Below are 14457 nucleotides of genomic sequence, written 5' to 3' on the forward strand. Positions count from 1 at the left end.
TAAAGATAGAAAGATAAAAGGTAAAGTAATAAGGCGGTTCTTGGTTAAATTCAAGAACTATCCCGCATTGGATGCGAAGTGGATGGAGGAGGAGGACCTAGCAGATACTCCTCAGATTGTGAAACTTTACCTTGAAGCATTGAGTTTCGCATAGTCTACTCTGATAGAACCTCGATTTCAGCATGGGCGAATCTAGTGCAACGGGTATGCACAAGAGGGTAGTCACTCCGCTCCTTTGTTGACAGATTGCCCCGATATTTTGATTTGATATAAAGTCACCGATGTCCCTTTGGGTTTCAGGGATACTGCTGGGCTATACTTGAGTTGTTTGAGTGCAGGAACTGATAGACAAAATGATTGCAGCATTTCGGTCTCATAAATCTCTATAGACATGATTGCAATATGGATTACTTAATCGGGCATCTGGGAGGTCCCGACTGGATCTAGATGCGATTGCCAAATACGTTGCCGATTAATCATGGTCTGAGATTTGGAATGATATTTGAATGTGATGTCATCTGATGTCTTGTGATGCCAAGTGATGTCCTGTGATGTGATTGTCGATTGGTATATGTGCTAGATGTGTTGTTCCTAGTGCGTCTGTACTAACCAACTAATGGCCACCCGGGTGGTGTGTGAAGCTGTCCAGTGAAGTGGCCACTTTTTATTGGAAGTATGAAATCGCGTGAGAATGTCCGTGGATGTTTCTCAAGCCGCCCTTAGTATCACATGCTTTTGGGAGTTTAAGTTGTAAATAGTAGATAGCTTTAAAGTTTGTTTTGGCTTTGAAAGATAAAGGTGGCTTGTGTGGAAGTTGTAGCTCAGATTCATATTGTGGTGGTCTCACTCACTGGACTGTCCTACAAACTGTTGTAGATTGTCAATAAAGAAACATTAATAGAAACCTATTTTGGAGACAAACTTCGCCTCTTTGTGTCGTCGCCAAGTTGTCAAGTCTAAAGTGTTAATTCTACTCCGAGTCTACACCAACAATTTCTAGTCATCCTCAATTAGCTAATGTTCATATGTTAAGAGAGTTTCCGTTTTGACAATTGTAATCGAGGACGACTACACTTTCCTTAAACCACTCTTCTTTCAACAACCTTGACGATGTGGCATGGCCACAAGAGAGCACTTTTGCAGATGGAGAGAGACTGCATTGCTAGTGCAGCATACCCTCTAGTGAGTCTGTCTATCTCTAGCTACGCTCACCATGGAGATGTGAATAGGTCTGATCTCGATCTGTCTAGACGTATGAAAAATTAGAACCTTGATCGGGAGGGGACGGACCCTAGGGACGGGGGACGCCCATTTCCGGGACGAGGACGGGTGGGGACGGCAGGGGACGGACGGAAAAATGGCTGCCAAGTGGGAACGTGAAACCGGCCTGTTCAATCCAAAAAGGGCGGTAGACTTTACTTCAAACCTTGATTTAGCTTTCACCCATTATTAGTCGTCTATTTTACCTGTACTTTCAAGACACAACAAAGGGGAGAGGGATACAGGCTGCTAGAATGCACCTGTATGAGAAGACCGACACCAGATTGGCCCCTAACTTAGGCGCCCCTTTCGGTATTTCTTTATTCTTTAAAAGAGGGAATAAACGCTGTGGTTCTTTCCAAACTGCCCCGCACAACCTTGGCTGAATTTTGACTGTTCTGGCTTGATTTCGGCAGCATAACTGTACTAGAACCCTTCACAGTCAGTATTCCCACGCATTGACTGACCTTCCCGACGCATACGGGCGCTTTGCAAAACCTGGCGAGAATCTGCAGCACGCTGAATTCTCTGTTTTCAGCCCTGAAAATGCGCAAGATCACCTGTACAACGGTCCCCTTGCGTCCCCGAACCTCCTGGGGGTATTAGGGTCCGTTTAGGGCCAAAACCCTAAACCTGCAAAAATACACAGCAGGCTGTAATTTACTGTTTCGGGCTCCGTTTCGCGTGCCGGTCGCATCCGTAGCAAGTCCTAGAGCTCCCGCACCTGTAGGGCTACTTGCCCTTTGAATCGGACGAGATTTCTGGCGTGAGACCTCTCCGAATTCACCTGTACCTGCGGGGGGATTAGCCGCTAGCTAATCCAGTACCTGTACAAGAGGCTCTTGCCTCGGCAATCGCGCATGAACCCACACAACTGTACATTGGTCAAATGAAGAGCCCACTAGAGGGGCATAACATACTGCCAAAGGGGAGAGAGAGGGCAGTGCGTAGCGTGCAGGGCATCACTCCTGGCACCGCACTGTGCATAAGAGGGAAAGCAAGCACTCCATCGCTCTTAACCTGTGACAAATCTGAAAATGAGGCTCTCCCCCTCCTAAATTCAGCGCCACTTCTTGTTGCATGAGGCAAGTGCACCAGAAGGTGCCACTTGGCACATTTATAAGCATTTTCCCGTTTCGGGGTTGCCGTCTAAAAATATCCCAACCGGTTGCCCAGTTGACTTCACGACAGAGTAAGAAAATGTTCCCCTTGTCATTCCGGAGGTAATGACGTCAACACATTTTCAGGTCCCAAAATAGCAGTTCCCTAAATTTTAGGAGATGCTGCCATTGTATCTTTCTAGGTCATCCGACCCTCTTTGTACACTGCGGCCACATCCAAAACTGAAATGTAGCCTCTGTAGCAAAGGATTCCACTTTGGCTAGTCAATGACCCCACTTGGCTAACCATAGTTCTTGTCCAACCTTAGTGCTCTCTTGCCCTCAGGCCTGGACTCCCTTGGGACAGTTCCACACTAGCTATGCAATGCAGGGCAGTTAGATTTCCCGAGGGGTGTTTCCAAAAAGTGAAAGTAAATAGATAATAAGAAAGAAATCAACAAAAAGGATAGATAGTAGTCACACGCTGGTGACAGAACGCAGGCAAAACGTCCAGGGGACGGCAGGGAACGGCAGGGGACGGAGGGGACGGCAGGGGATCGGAGGGGACTTTTTTTAAAATTTGAAAACCTCATTTCTAGAGGCTAGTTTCTCTCTAATAGACATATGTTTGAACTTTGAAGCACCCCAATGGCTATAAAAGCCACCCTTTGGGTCCTCATTTCTCGATGTTTTATTAGCACATTTGCGTCTATATGACTCATGTTCTTTGGTCTATTTAGTGTAAATTTGTGGTCAAAGTGATGCTCTATGTGTGTGGCATGTGTATAGGTCAAAAAATGCCAAAAAAACTCTAAATTTTTTTATGCCTTCCCGACCCCCGTCCCCGTTTCCTGACTTTTGCCGTCCCGTCCCCGTTCCCGACCCCGACCCGCCGTCCCATGTAACTATGCTTGAAGATCATGACAATACCATCAACATATAGCATAATATGAACTACAGTACCTGCCAAATCCATGCCTGCTCCTCTTACGCAAAGAATGTACTTGATATCTCGTCAATGTAGGGGCCAAACATAGTAGGCGAGAGGGGGCACCCTTGCTTCACACAAATAGTGCTAGAAATGAACTTTGAGGTGCCTCCTAGGCAGCACACTCGGCCTGTCACCTGCTCATAGAGAAAGTAGATCCCCCAAATAATCTCTGATTGCCTTGTGAAAAAACCACAAAGCAGCAGTGTAGTCGCTTCTTCCGTGCCTTCGTCTCATCAATCAGGCAATGTAGAGTGAAGATGTGGTTGATGGTAGAGAAGGCTCGCATGCAAGAGCTTATGGATCATACAGTAGCTGGTTGCAAGATGATGGCAAAAAGCTTACTTTTGCCAATGATCCCTCTTTTTCCAAAACTGCTCCTCTCCTACCTACACCTACTCCTCTGTCCCTGCTCCTACAACTCGAACTAACCAACAAGCTTTTCAAACTCTAAACTTGACTCCTTGCAAAGGGAAGTTTCGAGGAGGAACAACCTATGCTAACAATGATTTGAAACAGGCCATATTTTTGTACTTGCCCTTCTCTACAAAAACCAAACTATCTCTCAAACGTGTCAGAACCTCCATGGGGTTTATCATTGATATATTTGATATTGTAACTATTGAGGAGTCCTCAGAGCTTTGCAGATCTTGAGGAAAAGTAAAAGGAGAAAAGGCTTTGATTTTCTTTGGTCTTGGAGCTACAACGAATTTCTTTCTGAACCTTTGCAAAAACCCTTGGCTTTGATTATCCCCAACTAGGTAATAAAATTCAAGCTGAAACGGCTTTGGGTGGCATGATGCCTGTCATTTCTTTGGTTGGTTCTCTCCATGTTCAAGTCCACAACTACTCTCGGCCTATTGACTTCCATGTCATGAAGCTACCTCAATCTGGTTTGGGCATGCCATGATTTTACAAAGATTTTGCTATTCTAGATCCGCGAAAGGAAGTCACCACCTCTGTCATAGAGGGGACAGACTATTTCTTTGGATGTAAATTGACGGACGATGCATCCTCTTTAATTGAGAATATTTCATTGTAATTTTTCAATCCTTTTAACAATAAGATACGGATAATACACACCCATTGTGGATTGATATGTTGATATAAACAATGTAAAGGCATAGCATAACAAGGTAAATGCGCTAGATATATTAGTGGCTATGTAATGAGCCTTGAGGGAAGTACAAACCAACACTAGATTGATATACTAGATTCAGACAGCGTGATCAGACATGGTTTAGCAAGGTATGCTTTGCCGGGCATGCTATGGAACCATGTATGACGCTGGTAGAGAGCAACACTAGAATGAGCTGTCATCCAATGTCACTTGAGCAATTCGTGGACTGTGGAAGATACAAACCATCACTCGATTAATGTATAACCCCTCAGATCTATGTCTTGTGGTTTATACGAGGTGAGTTTTTGTGTTGGAGATGAATAGCTGGAGCATTTTCTCTGTGTCATGTGAATGTGTCTACTGTCTAATTATTTGATTTTGCCTACGTGATTGTATGGGCCATTAGTAGTTAACAATGTCATTTGAGCTTCATGCGTATGATTGCAAGAAATTACTCTCCTCTGAGAGAGGGGTATGTGAAAACTTTGAACAGTGGTCCTATGGAACTGCACACACACACACACACATACACACACAACTGGAGTGGTAAAGCATAAAAGCAGCAGCCTATACAAGAGCATAAAGGACCCAAATTACAGTTCAGCGACCCATAAAATACACCGCAAATCACGGGAGATATGGCGATTGACTAGTGAAAGCAGTTGCTGTTTTAGTTTTGAGTCTTCAAAGAACACTGATCCCACCCAGGCACAATGACTCCTCTATTCATAATGGCATGCCCCCAAGAATCCACATTCAAGATATACACCTCACCCTGGGCACTAATAGCACCAAAAGTGGCAGACAAAAAGTTTTATAGTGACTGCCAAAAAACTGACCACAATGCGATGATGTATTGAATTATCTAAGACTTGGAACATTCCTAGCCAAGAAACTCTGAAGCTCTCGTCTAAAACGACCCCAATAACTCACATACAAGAGGCCACCAAGCCCTTGTACCTTTCAAAGACGATCCTCACTGAAAACCTGAAAAAACCAAGGCAGCTGCAGCATCAAAACACACAATCAGTGCAAGTGGCTTGGACGAGGAGTAATCCACATGCAAGAGACTAGGAGGCTTTGATAATACTACAAGGCAAAACATCTATTTGTGACCATAGCCCAGGTCTCTCTGCAACAAGTCATGCCTCTGCCTTTGGCCAAGAAATTTTCATGGACAAATACATAGGACTACACAAGTCATACAATCAGTCGGACAGCCATATGTCGTAATCCTGTGTCATCAGCTGATAGACAAAATGGTGCTGAAGGCCATAATGTCTATAGTAATTCTATCGTGCCCATGTCCCCAAAATGATGAGAGATCTCAAACCCTAAGTACATACACATTCGACAACGCTCACATTGTTCCAATCATGCTGACCCGCCCCACCCAACGGAAATGAGAAACCCACCATTAATTCAATGGCCTTGTTGGGTAGTAGTTAGGGCAAAGAGGAAGAGGAGGACGGCTGGGAGGGGGGAAGGGGCCGTTGAAATGGTCTTCTAATGGAGCCTCAGCCACATGAAGGACATTCTCTTGCGTGGTCTACTTGTGTCACCTCAAGAGGCCACATAGTTCTTTGTGGGAACCCACTACTGCGGGGGTGGTCATAGGCAAGATCTCTAGCTGATCCACAACCACATTTCTTGGTGGGACAGGATGAGACGGTGCCAAATATGGTTGCTGAGGAATGGCACCGAGCCTATTGCCATCAAAGAGGTTTCCAGGGGCAGTGCCCTTGGCCTGACTGTGACTAGCTGACTTAGACAAGGTCTTCAGACACACCGTGTGGCGAGGGCAAGCCTGTGCCAGATGTCCCATCCGACAACAATCGAAACACTGGTTCGGTAGCCTCGAGTACTCTACTTGTTGCCTAATCCACACACCACTCACCATAGGGAGAAGGACCACCTTTACGAGATTGTGGGAGTCAAAATACAAGAACTTAGATAGTTGATTGAGGAATTCTACCTCCTTGGCCGTCACATTAACTGCAGGATCAACACCATGGTCAAAGTGGTGCCTGCACAGCACCTAAAGCCAGAAGGTGCATCTGTAGCAGCTTGGCCATCACGTCTGGACTCTCAAACTCTAGCTGATAATATCCACGGCCAAAAATCTGCACATTGATCATCTTTTCCACCTCCACTAACAGGCAAGCCTGCATCAAGTCTTGAACTTCCTTTCTGCTAGGGGGCTGCATCACAGCCCTCTAGGTAAGTTCGCCATCCTAGTCTACTTCTGCAGTGGAAACCTCAGGAGAGGAGGTAAGGAGGCCTAGGAATAAGCAAGAACCACACTAGTAACAGTTCTAACAGTGACAAAGCTATCTTCTCAAAACAATCTGAAAATAACATCTACAGAAGTGACACAATATGATAATTTTTGCAAGTCCCCTTACATGTTCCATAGCCTTGCTGAGGTTCTTTCCTACGGCATGTAGCTCTTCATTCAAAGAGTCTGCACTGCAAGAAACTGAGAGTAGAGTATCCTGGAGATATCAAGAGGCAATCCAGTTATAAGCCATGGACAAGAGTTTCTTAATTGAACAAAAGCAGCACCTAAGAAAAGAAAACGAGAGGGAAAACAAAACGAAAAATAGACATGCTGCAGCTCCATATAAACATTCATTATGTACCACTGCAAGGATGCTATTATTCCAGTTTTCCTGTGCCGTTTTCAAAAGTCAACTTTCTCAAAAGAGAGATCCGTCTACAGTCTGACCGGTACTAACCTAAGCTGAGCTTGACATTTGCAAACTATACTGAGTTTTATCTCTTTGCCTTTGCCTTCCAACCAAAAGACACTCAACTGTAGTCACCAAAATTTGAAAAGACCTCCCTGCATTTTACTGAAAAAGTCACATACCAGGTTTGTCACAATAGAGCCTTTGGAACGATTAATCAAAGATGTTCAACAACATCGAATGGACCTCTAGAGGAGACTCCATGAACCACTCGTAAAATGAAACATGTTCAACCTAATAGTTAGAATGGAAGGCAGAGCCGATCGCAGACAAGGGTGACAACAAACCTATTGCAGGTAACTAATTATGACCCTTTTTTATGGAAGACCTTTTGGAATCCAGACCTAACAAGAGCCTTACACATGGGGATACCACAAGTTCAGAAACTTGTAATTCTCTTGCACAAAAGCTTCACACTACTTAACTGCCACGTAAAAACAATATAAAAACAAAAGCGATTATGCTCACACACATAAAAACTACATCCCTTCTAACACACATTTCAATTTGAAGGAACTTCAACCAAGCTTTCAATCCCGATCTTTTTTTTTATGTACCTTCAAACTTGATAAAATAGCCATAACAATATGGTTGAACTGCTGCTCCACGATTCTCAAATGTCGTAAAATGCCCTCAGCAGATAAACAATGACCATGCCTAAGCATGTTTTCACATGTCTGCTCAACCTTCAGTACAGCTTGTTTACAGATTATTTCCTCCTGTCATTCAATGAACAATTCGGAAATTTCTGTCAATATGACAGCACTTCCAAGCTTTCAAATGAACAGCTTGGAAAAAAAGCCTTTATCATCATTAATAAACACAGCTGAAGTGTTACTTACTCGACCTGGATCAAGGGCTTCCACTCGATCGATACACTGTCCATCTGATCTCTTAGCGAGGCATCCAATTTGGTTTCGAGAGACTTTTCTACATATCTAAAGAAGTCCTTATCCCAAGCCTGTCAAAAGATCAAAATAGCCTCTCTCTCTCTCTCTCTCTCTCTCTCTCTCTCTCTCTCTCTCTCTCTCTCTACCCCCATCATAGGTTTCGACACCTCTCTCACTCTATTTTAGGGTTTTGCAACCATTTTTAGGGTTTCGTCACTGTTTTCTGCAAATTTTTAGGGTTTCCAAACTGTTTTTGCTGCACCTTAGGGTTTCATCACTGCTTTTTGCTGGTTTTTAGAGTATCCAAACTGTATATTGCTATTTTGAAGGGTTTCCTCACTGTTTTTGGCTGTTTTTTTGGGGTTTTATCACTGTTTCTTGCTGTTTTTTACGGTTTCAAATTTGTTTTTCACAGTTTTTTAAGGTCTCATTGCTGATTCTTTTTGTTTTTTAGGATTTCACAAGCATCTCTTGCTGTTTTTTAGGGTTCATTGTTGTTTTAGAGTCTCTCTCTCTCTCTCTCGCATACCCACATACCCAGCCTGAGCAGAGACGCCGTTCGGGGAGCATGCCCCAAAACAGCTGGTAAGATGAGGAATGCCGGGACACTAGAGACGACTTCAGAGGGAGGTACTTTTGGGGGACATCACTCACAGACAATCACAGATTGACTTCCGACGCCTAGTGCGGCGGAAGAAGAGGGCATTTTTGGCTCGCCTAGAGCAGCATCTATACCAGCTATTCTTGAGTCAGGACTTGCGTGAGGCATGGCGGCTCTTTCATGAGCACTCCCCCCCCCCCTACCATTACTTCCACAGAGGCCTGGGGCCAATACGCATCATCCCTATACACAGTTCCTCAGCAGCCCTCCCTTCCCGACCCCCCCGATCCATGCCCACACACATGTGCTTTTTCCACCGCTGAGATGGTGAGGAAGGCCATTGACAGGATGAGGACTGGGAGAGCTTATGATCATGATGGCTTAGTGGCTGAGCATTTCACGCATGCCACAGATCTACTAGCACATCTTCTCGCAGTTATGTTTAACCGTGCCATGTGTGAGGGCTTGCCTGATACTTGGAGCCTATCTACTATTGTATATATCATCAACTCGGGAGACCCTATGGAGCCTGGGAATTATCGCACTATCATGATTGGACACACATTGGCACAGTTGTACTCATCTATTCTTGAGCAATTGTTGAGTAGATGGGCAGAGAGGGAGGGGATACGCGCAGCTGGGCAGGCAGGGTTCAGGAGGGGTTTTTCTACTCTTGACCATATCTTGACACTCAAAGCCATCATTGAGGAGGGGAGATCACATGGGAGACGGATCTATTGTAGCTTTGTGGATTTCCGCAAAGCATTTGACACAATACCTAGAGCTAGATTGATGCGCAGATTACAACAGATGGGAGTACCCACAGAGCTCATTTGGGGGTTCATGGCATTATACAGGTCAGTAGTGGGGCATGTACACACCTCAGAGAGTCTATCCACACCGGTTCACTCCTCTATTGGGGTGAAGCAAGGTTGCCCGCTCTCTCCTACTCTATTTGGTATGTATGTGGATGAGGTTTCTGACTACATTGAGAGAGATGGTGATAGAGGTGCACAACTGGCAGGGACATGGATTCCACTATTGTTATATGCTGATGATATTGTGTTGATCTCCGACTCTCCGGAGGGGATGCAACGTCACTTGGATGCTTTGCATAGGTTTGCCCAGGAAAGTGGTTTGTCCATCAACCTTGGTAAAACCAAGGTCATGGTATTTAATACCACCCCACAGTGGATCAGGAGGTCAGCGCCCGCATTCACATACGGCCAGGAGACAGTGGAGTATACAAATGCTTATACTTACCTTGGAGTGGTTTTTAGTGGGCCAGCATTTTCACTAAGGGCAGCAGAGACTAGATTGACCAGAGCCCAGGCAGCATTGGGTAGATTGGAAAGGATGTGTTCACAGGTTCAGTTTCAGGAGCCTCGGATGAAGCTCTGGCTCTTTGACACTTTATTGGCTTCTGCATTGCTTTATGGAGCTGAGATTTGGGGACCTTCATTGGATCATCACGGGAGGACATGCTGCACTGATGGATGGGGGGACATGGAGAAGCCTCTGGTCTCTATGATCTCGCGGCTCATTAGAGCCAAGGCTTCAGTACCACGTGCCATTGTCCGAGCAGAGCTAGCTGCCCCCCCACTAGTGGTTGAGGCGCTCACCAAATCTGTCTCCTTCATACACCGCATGTGGGAACTTCCCAGAGACAGATATGCCCGCCTTGCACTTGAGTCCTCTCGACAATAAGCCATGCAGGGAGATACAACATGCTGGTATGGGGAGATGACATCATGGTTTCAGGCACATGAGTTCAGCATAGACAGATTGCCTCCTTTCCAGTACTCACTGGATGCACCCTCTCTGACTCTTACACAATCTGAGATCACCAGGCTCATCCGCAAGGACCTGACTCAGCTAGACACCAGGAGGACATGGATACAGCCAACACAGGAGCTAGGCACGAAGATGGATTTCTACAGAGAGCATCTTCTCCAGCTTACGGAGGACGGTTTTGTGACGAGGCCCAGGTACATGGACACCCACTTGTCTCATGGGGTACGATGCGCTATTGGCCAGATACGCACATCTTCACACCAGCTGAGTATCGAGACTGGGAGATACAGCGGAGTACCAACAGAGGCCAGGACATGCCCCCTATGTGACATAGAGCCTGAGACAGAGTTGCACTACACATGCCACTGCCCCGTCTACTACGAGATACAAGGCCGCTTCCACTGCTTGTTCAGAGAGGGCTTTGGACCACTCTCCAGAGTCATGCGATACAAGGATCAGAGATGCTTGGGTTTGTTTTTTCTCGAGTTGCGCAGACACAGAGAGAGCCTGATGAGAGGAGAGGCTAGCCAGTCTCAGAGACACATCAGAGACTTCTTTAGAGCAGACACTGGACACCCGGAGGAGCTACTACCACAGCAGAGCTCGTCGCCTCACACCAGGGGCACACTGATCGACGGGGCGACCGAGCTGGGGAGATCCAGACGCCCACGACTGCGGAGGACCACACAGCATCGACGGAGGCTGCATCAGAGGATTCGGATCACTTTGGCCCGACATGCACGACGCCCGGTCCGACTACTGACCATGGAGGAGATTGATGAGATCCGCCAGCGACCGATGCTGGATCTCTTGTGATTTTAGCTATCCCAGCTAGCTGATTAGTTCACACCTTGGAGTTTAGGATTCCATAGTAGTCATTTAGTCATTTTGTAGTATTGTCATTTTCATTTCATTTTGTTACTTTTGTTACTCGGACTTTGTATCAGATCCACCACATTGTAACTTTTAGGTCTCATAGGTCACTTTGGCCTTTTGAAGACGTTAATATAACATTTCATTTCATTTCATTTCTCTTTCTCTCTCTCTCTCTCTCTCTCTCTCTCTCTCTCTCTCTCTCTCTCTCTCTAGATACACTAGATATTGTACACCCAGAAGAACAGACAGAGGAGCAGCCAATAGTGGAGAGGTCTGCCCGTACTACTGGCATTCTCATAGACCGAGCATTGGAACTAGGAAGATCTAGACAACCCCGATGGAGAAGAGGAGCTACACAATTTCGAAGGAGGCTTCAGCAAAGGATTCGAGCCCTACTTTTTCGTCGTCTAGAGTGCAGATGAAGATGGATCTCTATGAAGATGGATCTCCACTTCCCTCCCATATTGTATACACATTGTACTGCTTAGTTCACACATTTCATGCCTTTCACCTTCACACTTGTCAGCTTAGTTTAGGTTTCCGCAGTATTTATATTTTGTTATCCTAGATTAATTTATTTTGTTAATCTGACTTTGTATCAGATACACCGCATTGTAACATTCTGGTCTCATAGGTCACTTTGGCCTTTTGAAGACGTTAATATAACATTTCATTTCTCTCTCTCTCTCGGACCATCTGTGGATCAGGATAATTGGAAGTCAACGGAGAGACCTTTGGTATCTATAATTTCCCGAATGATTAGAGCCAAGGCCTCCGTACCACATGCGATTACCCCGAGCGGAACTAGCTGCCCCTCCGATAGAAATTGAAGCTCTTACCAGATCAGTGTCCTTTATACATGGTCTGTGGGATACAAATAATTGCCGATATACTAGACTGGCCCTCGAATCCTCTCGACAATTAGCAATGAAAGGGGATACATCATGCTGGTATGCGCAACTGTCCTCGTGGTTTCAGAGACACGGGATCAATATGGAAAGATTACCCCCCTTCCAATACTCTCTTGAGGCTCCATCACTGGCAATTACACGAACGGAGATTAATAAAATCATTCGTCAGGATCTTATACAGTTGGATACTAAGAGGACATGGGTAGACCCTACACAAGAATTGGGCACGAAGATGGCCGACTACAAAGAAAACTTCCTACAGCTATCTGAAGATGGATTTGTGATTCGCCCGAGCTACATGGATACCCACCTGTCTCATGGTTTGAGATGTGCTATTGGTCAGATTCGTACATCCTCACACCACTTGGAAATTGAATTTGGCAGATTTAGGGGAATCCCACTTGAGAGCAGAATTTGCAAGTTATGCGGAATGGAGCCGGAGACAGAATTACACCACATATGCCACTGCACCGTATACTATGAGATACGTGGGCGCTTCCATTGCCTATTTAAAGAAGGATTTGGACCTCTTGATAGAGTCATGCAATACCAAGATCAAAGATGCTTAGGCTTGTACCTATTGGAACTACATTGGCACAGGGATAATCTAATGAGAAGACAAAGAGCACTACAGCCTCAGAGGCAGATCACAGATTTCTTCGGATCGAGAGAAGCAGGAGTGAAGGGAGAAGCAAGAGGCCAGCAACCAGCACAAAGGAGTACCCACATTCATACCAAAGGCACCCTCATTGACAGGGCGATTGAGCTTAGGAAATTGAGACGACCACGACCGAGATGCAGAAGCACACTTCACCGGAGGAGACTACAACAAAGGATTAGAAGCATTCTAGCCAGACACCCAGAATGCTCCTAAGAAGTTTATTTAATACTTTGTATTTAGTTTTTCACATTTATTTTCACACTTTCACACTTTTCACACTTAGTACTTTAGCACTAAGGTACCCAGACATTGTCACAGATTCACCACTTTTGTATCAGTTTGGTCTCATAGGTCATTCTGGCCTTTTGAAGACGTTAATATAACATTTCATTTCATTTCATTTCTCTCTCTCTCTCTCTCTCTCTCTCTCTCTCTCTCTCTCTCTCTCTCTCTCTCTCTCTCTCTCTCTCTCTCTCTCTCTCTCTCATGCTCACATATGAGAGAGGGAAGTCCCTCCAATCGAACACTCCCATGAAATCAAGCAAGAAGGTAGCGAAGGACGATGAGATGACGAGGGATGAGGTGGAGGCAGCCATCAAGCAAGCTATTTGGCACAAAAGAAAGAGACGTATAGTGCTCTCGATATCGTCAATACGGCTCTATTGGAAAAGATCATGGCTCTAGAGGCGGAGTGTGCTTCTCTCAAAAGCAAATTGGCAGCACCAGATGAAGAAATCGACAAACTAAAGGAGGAGTTGGAGGACATGCGCACCTGGACCAACTCTGAAGGAGAAGAAATTCAGCCATGGCAAAAGAGCTGAATAACATTAAGGTGCAGGGGCTCACCATCCAAGCGGAGGAGGAGAAGAAGGCACGAGAGACCTCTTCATGGGTAGAGGTGCTCACCCGCAACAAGAAGAAAGTAGAGGAAGCAGACCAATGAATCCAAGTGGCCGAAAAAGGGAAATATGAAATGCCCACTCCCACCTCTATCATCAACGTGACAATTGAAGAAGAGCAAAGAACGAAAGCATGCGCTCTGCATGTACGAGTCACACGTGTCAAGGACATCAACAATGTGGACGAGGAAGTGAAAAGCCTCTATGCACGTATGGGAATCATGGAGCCAAAACACACCAGAGTATGGAGAGTGCGCAAGAAAGGAGGAGGTGATGCGGGAACTTCCAAGGAACGCGCTCTAATCATTCGTTTTGCTTCCATAGAAGAGAGGAAGGACTTCCTCAAAAAGAAGCAAACAGGGATTTTCTTGGGAGATGATCTTACGCTGTCTCAACTAGCACACATGAAAGAATGCAGGCCCGAGATCCTAGCTACCAAAGAGAAGTGACACCTTCTATAGAGGAGGTAAAGTGATGGTCCTTGACAAGCGCACCGCATCATAATGCGTGACTGGACCAACCTAAAGCTTGCGGTATGGAATTGCAATAGCTCGTTACGATTGGATGTTGGAGCCTTCGAGGATTTCTTAAGAGGGAGGGACATCAT

General features: G+C 45.5%; 1 protein-coding gene across 3 annotated transcripts in view; it reads right to left on the reverse strand.

Annotated features, from left to right (window-relative positions):
* The window catches only part of LOC147458578 (enhancer of mRNA-decapping protein 4-like), a 126692-nt gene that overhangs the window by 16284 nt on the left and 95951 nt on the right, over nt 1-14457 (reverse strand). For 2 of the 3 annotated variants that reach the window (XM_086513238.1, XM_086513236.1), the window contains 3 exons: nt 8066-8179; nt 7776-7937; nt 6874-6963 (listed from right to left, as the gene is read on the reverse strand). In XM_086513238.1, coding sequence (XP_086369364.1) covers nt 6874-6963; nt 7776-7937; nt 8066-8179 — 366 coding nt within the window. Of the gene's footprint in view, nt 1-6873; nt 6964-7775; nt 7938-8060; nt 8180-14457 lie in introns of those variants that run through there. The other variant, XM_086513239.1, reaches the window with a different exon arrangement.

Source organism: Adiantum capillus-veneris, chromosome 5 (assembly GCF_014529385.1).
Source record: "Adiantum capillus-veneris isolate H3 chromosome 5, ASM1452938v2, whole genome shotgun sequence".
NCBI classification, from domain to species: Eukaryota; Viridiplantae; Streptophyta; class Polypodiopsida; order Polypodiales; family Pteridaceae; genus Adiantum; species Adiantum capillus-veneris.